General features: G+C 50.1%; 1 protein-coding gene across 1 annotated transcript in view; it reads left to right on the top strand.

The window, feature by feature from the left end:
• Positions 1-15,096, top strand: part of LOC119092491 (gamma-aminobutyric acid receptor subunit beta) — a 53,734-nt gene extending 38,638 nt beyond the window's left edge. The window contains exons 3-5 of the mRNA XM_037215452.1: positions 4,430-4,497; positions 6,907-7,130; positions 14,973-15,096. Coding sequence (XP_037071347.1) covers positions 4,430-4,497; positions 6,907-7,130; positions 14,973-15,096 — 416 coding nt within the window. The remainder of the gene's footprint in view (positions 1-4,429; positions 4,498-6,906; positions 7,131-14,972) is intronic.
• Positions 15,097-16,687: the final 1,591 nt, after the last annotated feature.

Genomic DNA, 16,687 nt, shown 5'->3' on the forward strand with positions numbered 1-16,687 from the left:
TTACTCAGCTCCGTGATAACCTTCAAAGGCAACACCCATAGCAACGTTAAGCCACGAGACGAATGTGTGCCAAATAACCCCGACGAGCAAGAGGCCTCCCGGACAATCCCAGTCGTCGAAATATATGGCTATACCCGAGCCAAGCCTTTGGGAAACTCGACGTTTCAGGTACTGGTGCCAGTCATGCCCTGATTATAAGGCCCTGGGCCTTTTCGCTGATTCTTGCTCATAATCATCTGGTAAGGCAACCGTTTCTGGTTTGTCGTATCTTCATCCGACCAACTCTGTCATTGAGCCACAGTGGCTGTCAGTCATCTACCCCAAGAACCTGATTAGTTCCTAAAGCTTTTTTTGCGGAAGGCATCAGTCGTCATTTCTCGCCATTTTGCAGAGATAGCGGACATGATTCCTCACCGCAGTTCATGAGTAACGTCATGCTGCCAACAGCACTAATGGCACATGGAAGGCGTCATGTTTGCCACAGTCGTGATATTCCTGTCAACTTTTCACTTTTTCTTTCCGCTGTCATTTCCCCTTTGCTTCTGCTGCGGAGTAGATAATCATGAGCTTGTCTTTGCCGGTGCTCACTCCGTGTGCTGATGATCATTTTGCATCCGAGAAAATGTTAAAGAACTATGCAACTTATTTGGAAAGACGTATTTTGTTTTGTACCCGACAAAACCTTGAGATGCGAGCTCAGTGAATATCATTTCTGCACGTCATGGCCGGCCGTTAACGTGGTAGCACCAGCCTGGGTGCATGGGTGCTGGTGAAGCATGGCCTGCATCAACACATGTGCTCGCTCTCGTTGTATCCGATAAAAGCTAAGGCAATTTTGCAGCTGTGATCTCCCGAAATTATTAGAGCACGCACTGCTCGGGTATTTCAGGTGGTCTTCCATACGGCGCATAAGGAACAGTGTTTCCGTTCTTCATTTTTCCTGTAACGCGTAGATGTCGCGCACTCGTCACAATATTTTGGTTTTTAAGGTATTAATTCCAGCAGAGACGTTCATAGCAGAGTGCAGAATTAATAATGCTGTTGACGTCGAAGCGTAAAGAACGCTTTTCATGCAAGACTGAATGCCTTGACGTTGTCAGCCAAGACGCTACGCGTCTTACTCAAATGATTGGTGCGAGTCTGCCAATGCTGGCTACAGAAGCACTGTTCGGGGCGTTAAACATTGAAAGTGGTCAAGGCTGTAAAGGGAGTCAAAACCACTCTATGCAATGGGTAAAATAGTAAAAGAATTCGCGAGTGGTTTTACCCAAACACGCGCCTTTGGCCACGGTAAGCATTTTAAGTGTGGAACGGTTTCATCTTGTAGGTTTCTATCAGTTACTTGAAGGATACACACAGTGTCTCGTCTTGCAGCGTCCGGGGAGGCATTTTTGTGTGAAAGCGACATCTCCAACGCCGCCACTGTCAACAGTATTAGGGTTCTGTGCTCCACTGTGCGGCTCAGTTCCAATGCGTGCACAGACGCTTTCCCGGTCTAATAGTCTGCCTGTAGCTTGATTCGTCTTTTAGCTAATGCCTTCCGGGACATTGAATGTCAGCTTTTGTCATCGTAAGAACGTGATTTAAAGGCGATGTTCCACATTTGTATCAGGTTTTCGGCTCAAATAGCCATTTTGAACATCATGTTGTGCAGTTCACAGCCCTGCTCTTCTTGAGACTTAAAACCCTCTAGTGCATGAGCTCCACGCCTGCAAAGATGTGCAGACCATTTCGTGTAGACTGTTTCGTTTGTGTGCACGAAGACTGTTTCGTTTGTGTTTCGTTCGTTGCTATTGTGTGCACACAATTTCAACGCCATTCAGACATGCATGACGTCACAGCAGCGATGTTCAAATCCTGCCAGCCCATACCAGGCGACATCCGAGACCAGGAATAATATTATCGTTTAGCCGTTCAGATCTGGCGTTCGTGAGCACGATTTTCAAATACGGTGAAAACATCAAGCAATGTTGAACAGACTGCGCAAGCGTCAATGACGAATCACGTTATGTGCTGCGTAATATAAAAAGTTGGGCATGGCTTCTTCGCTTGTTATTTATTAAGGGAATGATACTTGTAAGCGAATAACTTACGAATAACTCGATAACCGAGCATGTGAATGCAAGTAAACATTGCAAAATCGCGGATACAAGAACACCACGAAAAAGACCAGAACACGAGAACATAACGATATTTGGCTCGGTGAACACCTCCGACACCGCCGCTGCCATCTCTTGACGAGTTTAAGTATCACAAGGAAGTGCTAGGGTGCAATTATCTTTAACAAATTATCTTAGATATGTTCGACACACCTTGTGACAATCCATATCTTGACTGAGATAGCTAATTGTTGTTTATAATATCAATGATCATATTAAATGTCTCCTTATCCAAAATACGTAAGTTGTTAAGTGCATTTGCGAGAAATATTATTCATATAGATAATACAGCAGTTATAGCTTTATTCCTCGGAGAAAAACGAGGAGATTAAGATATAGATGTGTTGAAATTTTGGCTACATGCCTTTATCGAAAATGTGTCTGTTGACACATTTTTAGCACGTTATTTTTTTGCCTGTTGACGGACGCAGACACGCCTTTGTTGGCACTTCTGCTATTGTTTCGATAAAAGCATGTTGCCGAGGTATTAGCACATCTACATCTCTATTCTCCTGTTTTTTTTTCGCTGAGAAATGAAGATATTACGACTGTGTTACTCCAATCAAACATCAGCGTTTTGTAACAGACAGCCATTTGTTGCTGATACTCTTCCTTAGACTGTTTGACAATAACAAATAATATTGCATTGAAATTAAATTTCAATGCAATTGCATTGTTGTAGAGCAGCAGTGTCGCTTCAAAATAACGTCCATACATGGAAATGCAATACGAAAGGACGTCAAACATTTCAACCATCAACGAAGTGCTGAAAATAGCGTCATTCTGGTGGTTGCTAATTCCTGTTTTATAAAATGATGTGCAGCATGCGTCGACGGGCACACGTTACGTGGAACGTTAGCGTTTTCGGAGATCCTTATAACATCGACGGGCCACAGAGCCGCCCAGAAATCGGGTCCAGCCCCCCTCCCCCCCCCCCTCCCTCCTAGCATGGGCCCGCTCATTGTCGCCTGACCTTCCTCGCCCCGTCCCCCGCCCCCCAATAACACTTCCCTGATACCAAGTAATTCAAACGTTTTTGGAAGTGTCCGTTGGGTGCTGTTAAACCGCCCGGTTCACCTCGTGTCTGCTGAGGCAGGCGCTCTGGCTTAGTGCATGGGTGTGCGCTAGCGAATAGTTGCCTGCCTGACATGGATATTAATGCTGTCATGGTCTTGCATGCTGCCATTTTCCTCTTTGGCAGAGATCTTGTCACAAATTTCAACTCTGAAGATGACATTTTTACGGTTTCGCCAGGAGGGAAATGTTTTGAATCATCTTTTGCTTCTATAGTCCGCGTGTCAGTGTTTCCATGATAAGTTGATTAGCCTGCACCCATATTATCAGTCCTGGCTGCAAAGACATCTCCGATTCCAGCTGATGGATTGTGTACTGTGCTCAGATTCCCCTTTTCCTAAGGGAAGTTCATGCTATGCGATGTGTGATGTATTACTTATATGATTAAAATAATGGTTGCTCTGGTTAACTAACACAACGATGTTTGCCGCCTCAATGCATGAACAATATGTTCTAAAAAAATATTCATTGAGCGTTTCGTAAGCTTAAAGCGGCAGTTTTACGTAAGTCCCATTGACACATTACATTTAAACGACTCACCCGTAAAGCTGTCAGTGCCTCTGTTCAAGGTTTGGATTTTCGACTCTCCTGCGTGTGTGCATTTCACCAGAGTTCAACTGACGAGAGCTGCTGTTGATTTCAGGTGTACCGGTAAACGTGGGAATAACAATACACGTTGTCAGTATTTCATCACTTTCTGAAGTCAAAATGGTACTGCTCGCTCTTCTTTTCTTCGTAATCAACTTTCGCCGGGGTTCCCAGTACGTCAGGCATTTAAAAAAAAGATTGATTCCGGGAGGTTACTTGGTATCCCGAGTTGCTCATATGAATATTCTGCCCGCGCTGTTTGGCAGTCTCCTGCCGTACTGCGAACGCCGGCTCTGTAGAAATCGGCGCCGGCGTGGGGAGACGTCCCCTCGCCGGGCCGGACTGGAGGGTCAGGCCGACCCTGTCGCCAGCAGCAGGACAGCTCAGCGGCCTTTCTAACAACCGTGGACTGCCCGGCGCTCGCAACCGTGCCTCCTGGTCTCTGGGGTGCGCTGCCCGTTACCGGGCGCCGCCTCTCACCCCAGAGCCCTCGCCGCGTCCGGGCGACAGCGTCGGCCTGCCCCGCCCCCCCCCCCCCCCCCGCCGCGCCGCCCGCCGCCACTGTCCTCGGCGCGTCACGCTCTGTACACTCTGGTGTCCTCTTGCAGGCGAACCCGTGACCATCGGTATCACACTCCACGTTACCTCCATCGGCTCCGTGTCGGAAGTTAACATGGTATACCACTCTCTCACATGCTCTCTGTGCTCTCTGTTCAGCGCACTCAGCACACTGACGCGCGCGTGTAGCTTGGCTTGTTTGGATCGCGACATGCGTTGTTGTGCTGCACGCCGGCCGCCGCCGGCGGCCCCCCGGCTCCGAGACTTGGCTTGGCTTTGGCGCGGAGGCCGCCCCCGCCGGCTTGGGACGCGCTCCTCCTGCGGCACAGAGTCGCGCGGCGCGCAGTGCGAACGCCCCGCGCGCGAGTCGGCCCGGCCGACAGCCAGGTCAGAACGCCGCCCGGGTCGCGCTGGCCGTCTCGTTAAATATCAATCTCTCGCTTGAAGCCCCAAAACGTCAGGCTGACAAACTGCCGAGATGCATCACCTCCGGCTCCGGAGCTGGCAAGAGAGCGATTGGGCCAAAGTGAACGTGTCGCGAATGGATATGGGGATTCCAGTCATGTCACGCGGCAGTGGTCATCAAAGAAACGACCTGCTTGATCTTACTGCGTCATGCGCATATCGATCGTTGTGAGTGATGGCGCGAGGTAGGCATTCTTGAAATTTTAGATTGATTTGCAAGGTTCGCAAGGAGCAAGCTATTTGTGTTCCGCATAGGAGCTCTATGAAATTGCTCTGTTAGTATTATCATCGCTGGAAAATTAAAATTGGATCGTTTATGCGACAAATCTGCACGGAAACTGTGCTCATGACAATCGTCCACCAGATATCTATCCATTTTATAGGCTAATTTTAAACGAATGATTTCATATTTCGTTCGCTAATGCCGGAATCCGCGACATTTACAGCGTCGTTAGCATTACTAATCCGCAAAAGACTTAATGGCGCGGCAGGCTGTAAACGACACTGAGGCCGTCGCATCGTCGCGCTGCCGGTCCGCCGGCGCCAGCGCACGTCCGGGGGCACGCCGCCGAACCAGGCCCCGCCTCGCCGCGGAACCCGACCAACCTGAGCGTCCGCCCTCTCTCTCTCTCTCTCTATGCGGAGAAATCGAGCCAGGACTGAGGTCGCTACGTAGCTCTCGTCTCTCCGTCTCTCTCGGAGTCTAGAGCTCTCTCTATCTGCTTAGCTCTCTCTCTCTCTCTCGGTCTCTCGTCTCTAGATCTATCTCTCTCTTCTCTCTCTCGCTCTGCTCTCTCTCTCTCTCTCTCTCTCTCTCTCTCTCTCTCTTTCCTCTTCTCTCTCACCTCCTCTCTCCTCGCTCTTTCTCTTCTCTCTCTCACTCTCTCTCTCTCGCTCTTTCTCTTCCTCTCTCTCTCTCACTCTCTCTCTCTCGCTCTTTCTCTTCCTCTCTCTCTCACTCTCTCTCGCTCTTTCTCTTCCTCTCTCTCTCTCCCTTTCCCCTCTCTCCGCCCCTCTGTCTGCTGTCGGCCGCCGCGCGCGCCTGCGCCCACGCCTCCCACTGGACGATGATGGCGCTCCGTAGTCGGCCTCCCACTGTGCCCCGGCCTCCGCGAGACACGAGGCCGCGGCCCGCCCCGCCCGGACCGCACCTTGGAGAGGCGGGCCGACCAGCCGTGCCCCCGTCCCGCCGCCAGCCACGCCCCCCGGGCCGGCCCCGCTGACGGCCTCAGCGGGCCCAGCTCCGTCACACCGATTGCCAGATGTCAGACATTCGCTCGGCGAACTTGTCCGGCTCGACGGCCCACAGACGACGTCTTTTGCGTTGTTGCACATTTTATGCTTAGGATCAATTTTTTTTAGTGTAAAATGATACCTAATTTTTAGTTCAGTTGTCATGAAAAAACTAGGTAGGATTTTTGTGGCATTCAAGATGTTTGTCCATCGGACTTAAACGGTCAAAGTCATCGCATAAATATTTGGGTTCATTTTAACAGGGCCGCAAAAATAGATTCGCCGTTTTCAAGAAAGCTTCAGCAGGGCCGTTGCCCGGCGGGCGCGTCTGAGTGCAATCCTATCCGAAATGGCTTTGTTGTCAAGTGTTTTGTGGGCAAAGTTAGAGCGATTCATGTCCGTCACCAGCTGTTCAATAGCGAATATGTCGATTCTCCAATGAGAATGCTTAACTCGCGTTTTCTAGACAGCCACACTAACCTAGAATCGCTCCAGCTTCGCATGTTCGAGCTTTGCCGTTTTCTGTCCATGCGGTGGGTGTCGTGTTTTGGGCGGTGCCGCGGGAGTCGTCGGCTGTCATGTCCAGGCGCCGTTACGAGGCCGCCCGTCGCCGTGACGGCGCCACGCGGTCACGGAGGTGCGCCGACCGGCAGTCGACGGTCGCCTCTGTGATTTACGCGCGCGCCGTGCCGGGGCGATGTAGCGACGCCAGGCTCAGCTGGTGGCGCTACGCTGCCCGGTACCGGTGGTGCCCGGCGCCGGCTGATGCGCGGTCCTCAGTGCTCCGCCACCGGCTGATGCGCGGTCCTCAGTGCTCCGCCACCGGCAGGACTTCACCATCGACTTCTTCTTCCGGCAATTCTGGCGAGATTCGCGCATGGCGTTTGTGGGCGACGGCATCGACGCGCTCACCATCGGCTCCGACTTTATCAAGAACATCTGGGTGCCCGATACGTATTTCCCCAACGAGAAGACGAGCTACTATCACCAGGCCACCGCGTCCAACGAGTTCCTTCGGGTTCAGCCGACTGGAGACGTCCTCAGGAGTATCCGGTACGTGTCGCACTCCGCTCTCTCGACTCTCTCTCTCTCTCGCTCTGGCTGCATGTCTTTCGTGCTCGTTGCGGAGAGCGATATATTTGACAGTGTAATCTTCATACCATCTGTGACATTGTTTGCCAAGCAGTGAATGCAAGCACGTGGAAGCTTCTAATAGCTCATTGCGGCAACAAAGTGGAGTGGAGAGATCCGGTAAATATATCGTGCTAGATGGCTCTGCGCGCAAAATCCTCCAGGTGTTTTGCAAATCGTGCCATCTAGGAAAAACAGGTGGAAGAGTTGCATGGAAATAACGACCGTTTTGACGACGCATCACACATAGCACCACGCAGATAGCATAATTAGTTTATCATTTAATTCGGACTAGTTGCCAACATGCCTTAATTGCGCGACTTCGCCGACGCATTTTTGTCCTTAGTTCCACAATCAAATGAGATCCCAGCACGACGTAAAACAACGTGAATAAGGTGAACTGAGACACAGCGGAGGAAGTTGAGAACAGAACGTTGAAATTTTTGGCACCAGTAGAATTAATGAGGCAGTGTGCGAAGTTAGAAGCGTGATATGTTTGAATGCTGCTTTTCTTTTACGTGTGTGGTATTTTACGAAAAGCGTAGCCGCCTGGGGGAGGGGTCATAAAAAGTAACCGCCTTCCAATTCAGAAAACAGCTTCCGATCTATGACAAATGAGATTCCCAAATGCTCAGCACCGACAGCCGATTATTTTGACAAGCTCCTGACTAAAAATATCACCACATTAGGTCAGGACTTCCTGTTATGACCTCATCACTGGGACTATTGCATTTATATTTTGGGGGCTACACGCAACAATTGGCGGCCCCCTTTCTTGCCTTGGATTGCGTTCATACCATCATCGACCACCCAATGATCTGTCCGTCATGGACTAGCACTCGTAGAAGGTCATACCAGGTCACCATTAGAGGTCATATAAAGTCAGCTTGCAACTGCTGAAACAAGGTGATTTTTGCGTCTGTTTGTGATAAGCCCGGCGGGTAAGGGTACGACTGACATCTTTCCTCACCGATGACTCCTATATACAACTTGAGCCGGTAGAGCAAAGCAATCATGTTTGGATTGGTCACCTTACCTAGGCCCCATATGATGTTGACCTGAGCTGACCTTGACCATTGATCCCTCTTAACATCGTATCATTCTGAAGTGCATAAACGCGTACTTTCGTATTGTTCCAGTTTCAAAGCCGCAAGAGCACTGCTGCGAGTGCTAGAGAGCCCTGAAGACGTTCAAAGATTTGGCGATTTTGAGGCATTGCACGAGACCTATGACGTCATCATTCCGATGACTGCTGTCACCTCAAACTTGCCTTGGCACGATTGAACAAGGCTTCTGCCTGCCGCTCGATTTTTTTTTCCGATCCGTTGATTAGATAACGAGACATCGGGGTTGGTACCATACTCTTGATCCCCCGTCAGTTATGAGTGGCGAAATGCCTCAGGCAGTGCCCGGAGCCGGTAGTAGGTCTCTCAGTCTCATTGGGTGTGGGCCTACTAAGTCATCTACTGTTTTATTCCATGTGGCCGAGTTTTGTGTGTATCTAAAAGATAAACGATAAAGTGGCTAGTTCTGCTGCGATTTACATTTTCCTATTTTACTTTTAAAGTTACTTTGATGCTGTTCATGTGAATCCAATCAGTGATACCTCATCAGACTACATCCGTGTTTCTACAGCTTAAAGCTGCTTCAAGCCAGGACCATAGGATGTGTTGTCGAGCATTAGTTGTTTAGCTTTACTCATTGTTTCCAACAAAAAAAAACTATCTAGACAGCATGATACTGTTAGCCTTGTTCCTCGTAGAATAACCAAGAGCAAACAGAGATGACAGATGTATTGATATTTTGGGTGCATGCCTTTATTGAAACGAATAATGTTGAAATAAAATTCGTTTCGACATGTAGTCGAAATATCAATGCGTCTGTCTCTTTTTTCTCTCAGCTATTCTACGAGGAATAAGGCTAGCAGTATTGCATTATTTAGATGCATAATGCTTCTTGTAAATGCACTTAAAAACTAAGGTAATTTCTGAAAGCGGTCTGGTTTGTAAGCACCAATTCATACTATGGTATTAAGTAATGGATGGTGAGGTATGGCATGAGCACATTTGGTATGAGTTAAGCAATAACTACTATATTATTCATCTATCGGAGTCCACAGATGGCCCCAAAATGATCTTTACATCCACCTTTACGCCCATTTGTGTAAATCTTGAGCGCTAATGGATATGTTGCGTAGCAACTACCAAACATTCTTCACCAAAACGACAAAAAAACCTGGCAAAATTGGCATTTTTGGTCACATCGGGAAGGAAAAGGATATTTTCCACATAAACTTTACAGTACTGTGCATATTACCTATCTTCCCCGCGCGTATGATAATGCTACCGAATACCCTTTAATGGGAGGATATTCAATCGGTGCATCGTGGCTGGATAAAACAAAACGCACCTGGCCAAGCGGACGACCCAAAGTCAGTCAGGTCACGACATTTTTTCACCTTTTTTACCTTTTCTTTTAAGGGATATTGTGTCATCATGCAGTGCTCTTGCGCTGAATAATGCAACAGTTTGAAGTAATCAAAAGAGGCCTTGAGCTGCTGATTTTTGGCATTATCAGCTTGACCTTCTTATGATAAGAATATTTCTCTACAGCATACCAGGAAGCGCTGCTTAAACAACGTTATCAGGCAAGAATTGGTCAGTCTCAAAACTCCACGTTTTAAGCTGTGCTAATAGCCACAAAGCTTACTCACTCTTGGGCATGTACCCAGCTTAAAGCATTGAATTTTGTCAAAATTACCAATGTTTGCTTGAAAACGCGTTTAACCAGTATCTACTGGCATCGTAAAGGTTCATTATCGTCCCCACAAGAACCAAAAAACGCACAACACAACAGTTTCCCGCCCTTGTGTTGCAAATATGCCTACAAAATATATTCATCAAAATTGTTGACGCAACTCAAAATACGCTTAAGGTTCTTGCACTCGAACCCATCGTGTCGCATGGCGATTAATCACTCCAGAACCCTTTGACAGGCCCAAGGTCACATCAGTGATGTATATTCAAGTGACGTGACGTTTGTGATTTAACGCCGACCACAATAAACGCCAATGGTATCTTTATCAGTGGCTAGCCTTGGTAGACAGTGACATAAGAGCTGACTGTGAAATGGACGAATAACGTCCAAACTCTGCATAAGCAGCCAGCGACCAAATGCATGAACACACCGGGAGGTTAAGATTTGGAGACTTTGACGTGCAGTTCATCCTCAGACAACGTGACTGGACTGTCCAGCAGTGGCACCTGGCAACTACGCTAACCTACCTTGCTTCATCATCTGCTGTTTCTGTGATTCTTAAGTCCTGAATATTAGCGTAGACATTACGTCTCAAAAAGAACTGAAATAATGTAAAGAACTGGTATTTCAAGTAGCTAAAATTACTCAACAGTCCGATCATTAATGCAATCGAGCTGTGTGTGGGGAGAGTAATACGTCAAGCTGCTCTTGTCAACAACTTGTTGCCATTTATAGCCCTGAATAGCGTAGTCCTTTTGAAAATATTCCAGTTCAACAAACGCGAGGAGCTCGTCAAAGCATATAAGTTACGGCTAAAAGGACGATGACCATACGCTGTGTGCATGGAACAGGCAAACAAGGCTGGTTTCAGGCTGGCCGGCTAGCCATTGATTGGCCGGCTGGCCGCAGCTGGCCGATGCAGGGAGAGGGCCGACGAAGTTCCTGGGGTCTGACCGGCTTTGGTAAATTTACAAGGACTGTGGTAAATTGGCGCTCTTCTTGAGACCTTAGGGTGCGTTGGAATCGGTTACACGCGGTTAAAAGGGAAGAAAAAGGCTACTTACTCTAAATCTGACGTGAAGCCAACTCAAGACCCCGGTTTTAGTTATTTGCCAACGGGGCCTCGCTCCTTCAAAACGTATGAAATTAAGCACTTTGAAATTACGATGATAGCATGCAATCCCGAGGAGAGCTGATCTTTCTCCGTCTTTTGATTTCTAGGGCATTTATTAGAAGGACGCGCCCGTCAGCCTGGCACAAGTTTAGTGTGTATGTCCATGCGACGCAGACCAGATTGCGTAGGTTTGTATGCCTGCTTCATCAAACCTAAATCTGATCGCAAAATCGGCTAGCCGGTTAGATGCCGATACCTGGTCGGTTAGCTGCCGACCCAAAAAATGGCTACTCGTATTTAACCATGAGGCAAATTCGCCAACGCTCCCTTGGCTAGCTGCTCAAAAATGGTAATGATAATTGTCACGGCATCAAAACTAGCTAAACTAGCCACTGATTATTTTATACTTTTCATTACCAAACGTCATGGGCTCTGAACTTACGCACCTTTGTTAAAATGAATTAACCTGGTAGCAATGGATCAACAATGACTCGCGCACTTTTCGAACATTTGAGCATCGGCCTAAGAGTGTGCCGGCCGTAATTCGGCCTACATTATATCATCGACCCTAATCTAATCGTGGCTAATATGCCGTAATTCTTGTAAAAATGTCTCACTTTTTACTTTGAGTCAGAAAAAACCGAGAACTCTCCTGTTTCCCTGGAAGCCATCCAAATTGAACCTCCATAATGACAGCGCAGAAGCTACTTATGTATGCGACACTTGCGCGCGTCGGTTCGTTGTTGATGTGGCGTCAAGAAGACGTAGTGAGGCAGCTTGGCATCCATAATGTAGCCGGGTGATGCCTTCGCAGCCCCGAGCAATGTGATAGACTCTGAGTGGCTTGATGCGCTGCTCCGGGGAGCATCGCCGCGTGAGCAGCGTTCCTGGCTGGGGGCTGGCTCGGTCTGCGCCAGGCATGGGCGGTCACGGTCAGACCGAACCGCCAAGGACCGACAGCCAGCTGCAGACCGACACATTTACGACTCGGAGACTGGCGGGCCCAGATGGAAACTCGTCAAATGCGACTGGGGAATGGCAAAAGCCAGCCGAACTGGGGCTTGACAGTGGCCCGGTCATGAAAACTGCAAGGGTGAACTGGCAGGCACTTTGCGCTTGGAAATCCGAAGCAGGGCACCCTGAACGGAGGGTATGCTGTTCCGCAATGCACGTGTGTGGCGGCACAACCTACCATTCAACGCCACCACTTATAGCTGATGTATAATGGGCGGGTTGGCTCCATCGGAGCGATGAAGACCCAAACGATGAAATTACACAACTGAATCCCATGCTGAGCATGTTGCCAGCTTAGCCATCGTTCAGCGCTCGCCGATGCGTTGCTGTTTAGCAGAGGCCTCGCAAGCGCAAAACAACCTCAATCTGTTCAGTCAGCCAGCTGGCACCCGCAATTTCCATCCCATTTGAACGCAAAGCTCTCCCCATTCCACACAGGCCGTGGTGGATGAGCGAGCAAAACGCTGTGGCCGCCCCATGCCGATGTAACGTTGCCGAGTGGTAAGGGGCGCAACAGTGCTTGTGCTTTCGGACGACTCCGCTGGTTCGGAGCGCGCGAGGGAGCGGAACCCTCCGCGCATTAAGCGGCCCGTGACCTTGATGATAGAAGGCTCACTTTTCGGCGGAGCGTCGTCGCTGAGGATACTTTAATGGGGCGGCATCTGCTCGCCGCCACGGGCGCTCCCATCAGTTTTCATTCGCGCGCCATGGCCGGCTATTTGGCCGCGCCAGCCGCGCCCCCATCCCCTGCCCTCCCCCCCTTCCCCAAGATGTCGGAGGCCGGCGCGGCCAGCCGGATGAAGATAGAGGATCGCTGCTGTGACGGGCATTCGATAGTGGACCGGGACAGCGTCGGACACATTTGATGCCGCGGCTTAGATCTGTGGCAGAAATGGACGGCCGGCCGCCGCCCGGAGCGGCGAGCGGCGATATGAACAGGGCCAGCGCCGAAATGACGCGCTGGAAAGCGGCTGGAGCAGGACGGGGGGGGGGGGGACGGGGGGAGGAGCGGGGGTCGCCGAAACCGGGCGGCAAACCCGAAGTATCCGCAAGTTGGAGTAGTTCGTGTGTCAAGACTGGGAATACGTGCTCGGCAGCTCTGAGTCTGCCGAATCCCTGGAGTTAGACTCAATCAGAGTGCCTCTCACCACACTCCACCAAACTCGGGGGTGGGCCGGACTGGGTCTGACAGACGTGGGAGTGACTTCACCACCAAAATTGGGAGGAGAAGCTGACCCCATCCTACCATTATCACACCATGACACCATCCTGGCGCACAGGTGCTCGTCCAGCCTGTACCACATCGGCCTGGTGCCCGTGAGGACCGCGCTGAAATCCCCCTCACGGCATACGTCACCAGGGCTGTCCGGACCACCACCCGAAAGGTGGCGGCGCCAATGGCCGGCCCGCTCGCCGAGGGCCGGCCCAGCCATTACCGCGCGAGCCCGCCTCGTCACGTCCGCGTCGGGGAGGACGCGCGCCGTTCTGCCGGCGCGGGCGTGACTGACCGAGGTCCGGCCGTCCTCCGAGCCGTACAAGTCCCGCGCACCGCCCGGCCATTACGGGCGCCGCGCGCCTAACGGCTGGGCCTGCCCTCCAGGCCACATTACGCATCATAACGAGCGGCGGGCCCGGCGGGCGGCGTCCATCCCTCAGCGGACTGCGGGCGCGCTTTACAGCCGGCCCGGCCGGCGCCGGCGGCCGGCCGGCCCGGCCAGCCGCCGCTAATGCAGACGAATGGCGCGGGGTATGGCGACCCGTGGCGGGGGCACGCCGCGACACGCCGTGGGTGGGCGCTGCATAGAGCGAGATGTGTGATGTTATTTATGACGCGGCCTGATGCCGCCGCTGCAGGGGGCGCTGATCTCGAAGCGGGGGCCTTATGGAGAAGATGGTGGCTGGTTTGACCTTTGGGGCTCATATGTTGGGGCGAGGCTATGAGCCTGGCTTGGAATAAAGGTCTTGATTACACGGTTTTCAGCGTAATGCGTATGGTGCTGCGCCTGAAGTGCGTACTTTGAAGGAAGGAAAACTACTCCGGGAAATATATGGCGCTGGGGGCTGCGAGGCTTGGCCGGAATCATGCGTCACGGCCTTGGATTGGGAAATGAATTGCAGTGCATTGTGCTCACCAGATGGCAAGGTAATCAGCGATGTTCGGAATCGAGCTCCTTGTTATTCGGTAATGCATGTGTCAAGGGCAATCTCTCGTACCTGCGCCGAAGCGGCGTCGGCGCTGGCAAGCTGATCAAACTTGCAGGTTTTTCGAACGGGCAGCTCTCGCAAAGTTTCTAAATATGGCCATAGGGCTAATAGGCTGCCGGTGCTTAGGAAGTGTTTCAGTTTCATCCTGTTGGGCCACTGATCGGAACAGCAGAAGCTACAAGTGGCAGTCGGCTGCCTTGTGGTCTGGAAAAATGATTTATCCTATTTTGTTGCATGGAGAGAAGCGATGTAAAAAATCGCCACTGTCCCCTCACCCAGATTCCCCATCTTTTTAAAAGATTTTCCTTCACTGGCTACTGGTTTTCGGAAAGTTGCAATGCTGCCTGCAAACGCCAACAATGTTTACCTCAAACAAGCGGAATTTCACAAAAACGAAATATGTGTGCATTTGGTTGTTCGAATTCCACGCCAGAAGTGATGATGTCGAGCCAGTGGTAAAATGAAAGTATAAACACATTGATATAACATAATCTACTTTAATTATATATTTTTCTTAAATTCTTTCTGCAGGTGGTATCTTTTGACAGCTTTTGAAATTCATCGGCGATGAGCGTTTTCGTAAAATACCACTCGACAATGCAAAGTAAAAGCCCGTTCGGGCACCCTAGCTCAGGGTGCTCGCCGCTGTCCCTGCTGGCCTGGTGCCGACCCAGCCCGTTCGGGAACCCCAGCTCAGGATGCTCGCGTGGCCTGGAGCTGGACATGGCCTCTGGAAAGGAGGGGAAAGGTGTGTCCAGGTGGGCCCGACTGCGGCGCGCCGCCGGCGCCTCCCTCTGACCTTTCAAAGTAAGGCCCGGATAGAGGGGCGTGCGATCTGTAGAAAGTCCCCTGCGTTTGTGAGCTACCGCAACATCGCGATGGGGCCTCAGATTCGCTTTATCAAGCGTGAGGTAATGTGCCCACTGGGATGACTGAATGTCACGAAACGGTCTCGACTTTGGTGCATTACTAAGAAGCAGACAACCACTGCATTTGAATAGTCGCCAGGTGTTATTTTTTCGCGGATGAATCAACCGCGATGAAACATTCAAAAGCTGTGCCGCCGTTATGGACGGTTTGGTGCTAAGCCATGCATTGCACATGATTACGTAATGCATGTATCGCGCGTGTGTGAGTCGCGCCATACCTGGGTTGAAAATAGCGAGAAGCATATGAGGTGGTATGGTATATCTCTCACAACAAAAAAGGACTAAAAGGCCGTAAATGATTGTTGGTCAAAGCATAGACATCAACAATCCTAAGAGATAAAAAGTCTGATTTAAATTTTACATGTTGTTTCAGAGTCACTCAACATATTCATCCCGTGCATGCTAAATGATCCCAAATTATTCTTTTGATGCAGTTCAACCACAAAACGCTGCTCTTTAAAACTAGAAAGGTGTTCAAACATCACACACGTGATTAAAGAGAAGCGAGCTGATTAAGAACAGAGGTGCGCACAATAACTACGTCGACAAGAACTTCGAGCAAACACCGTATCAACTGGCCGGTTCCGGCCTCTCTAGAAGTGCAGTCAGAAGAGACTTCACAAGAGAGGGATGCCACGTATGCGCGGGGCCTGAGTTCACCGGTTGATTCACGATCCCCATTAGAAACTCTGTTAGAAATCGGGAACAGGGTGAGCGTTCACCGATAAGCGCAAGCATAAGCGCTCGCCCACCGCTTATGCTTGGGAAAACGATGCCGCATGCCGGCGCTGGCTTCATTGGTAATCTTCTAATAATTGCCAACCTTCGACTCTTACATTAGATGTAAGGGAAAAAGACCAATGCAGATTACAACTGAAAAAACAACTGTCGAACTCAGCGCGCGGTGCGTTCGTATGGAAGTCAATCTAACTACTGAAGTTGCTGGCCTTATTCAAGTACAGTCATATTAGACGAGTATAAGTATGACGAGTAGCTAAACTAGATGGGTATGGGTCTGAGTAGGCAGAGCAGCAGTGAGAGGGTAATCATCGACGCAAACTTCACGCTGCTAAATCTCATTTCTCACGAATCTCAGGAAGTTCGATAACTCGGAATTTATGGCACGATTTCCATCGCTCAAATTTCATGTCTTCTAAAATTAGCGCACAATCATGATGGATTACTGCAATAGGACAAAGTTATAGCATCGCTGTCCACCACTCCGTTGTTCACACCGTCTCCAGATTGGCGAATCTCGACGCAATGGGACGTCCCACATGGGACTTACTAAACGCCAATCTACTAAAACCCCTGTTCCATTGATATCGGGCTGATTATCCCATCGAAGCGCGCGGTCGGCTCGGATTGGACTCAGCCTCCCGCATACTGTCCAATTTATCGAAATATATCGCATTCATCACGCCAAATTGATATCTCAGGCGGCGGGCGCTCGCGTTATT

This window comes from Pollicipes pollicipes, unplaced genomic scaffold (genome assembly GCF_011947565.3).
Source record: "Pollicipes pollicipes isolate AB1234 unplaced genomic scaffold, Ppol_2.1 Scaffold_3447;HRSCAF=4054_pilon_pilon_pilon, whole genome shotgun sequence".
Classification (NCBI taxonomy): domain Eukaryota; kingdom Metazoa; phylum Arthropoda; class Thecostraca; order Pollicipedomorpha; family Pollicipedidae; genus Pollicipes; species Pollicipes pollicipes.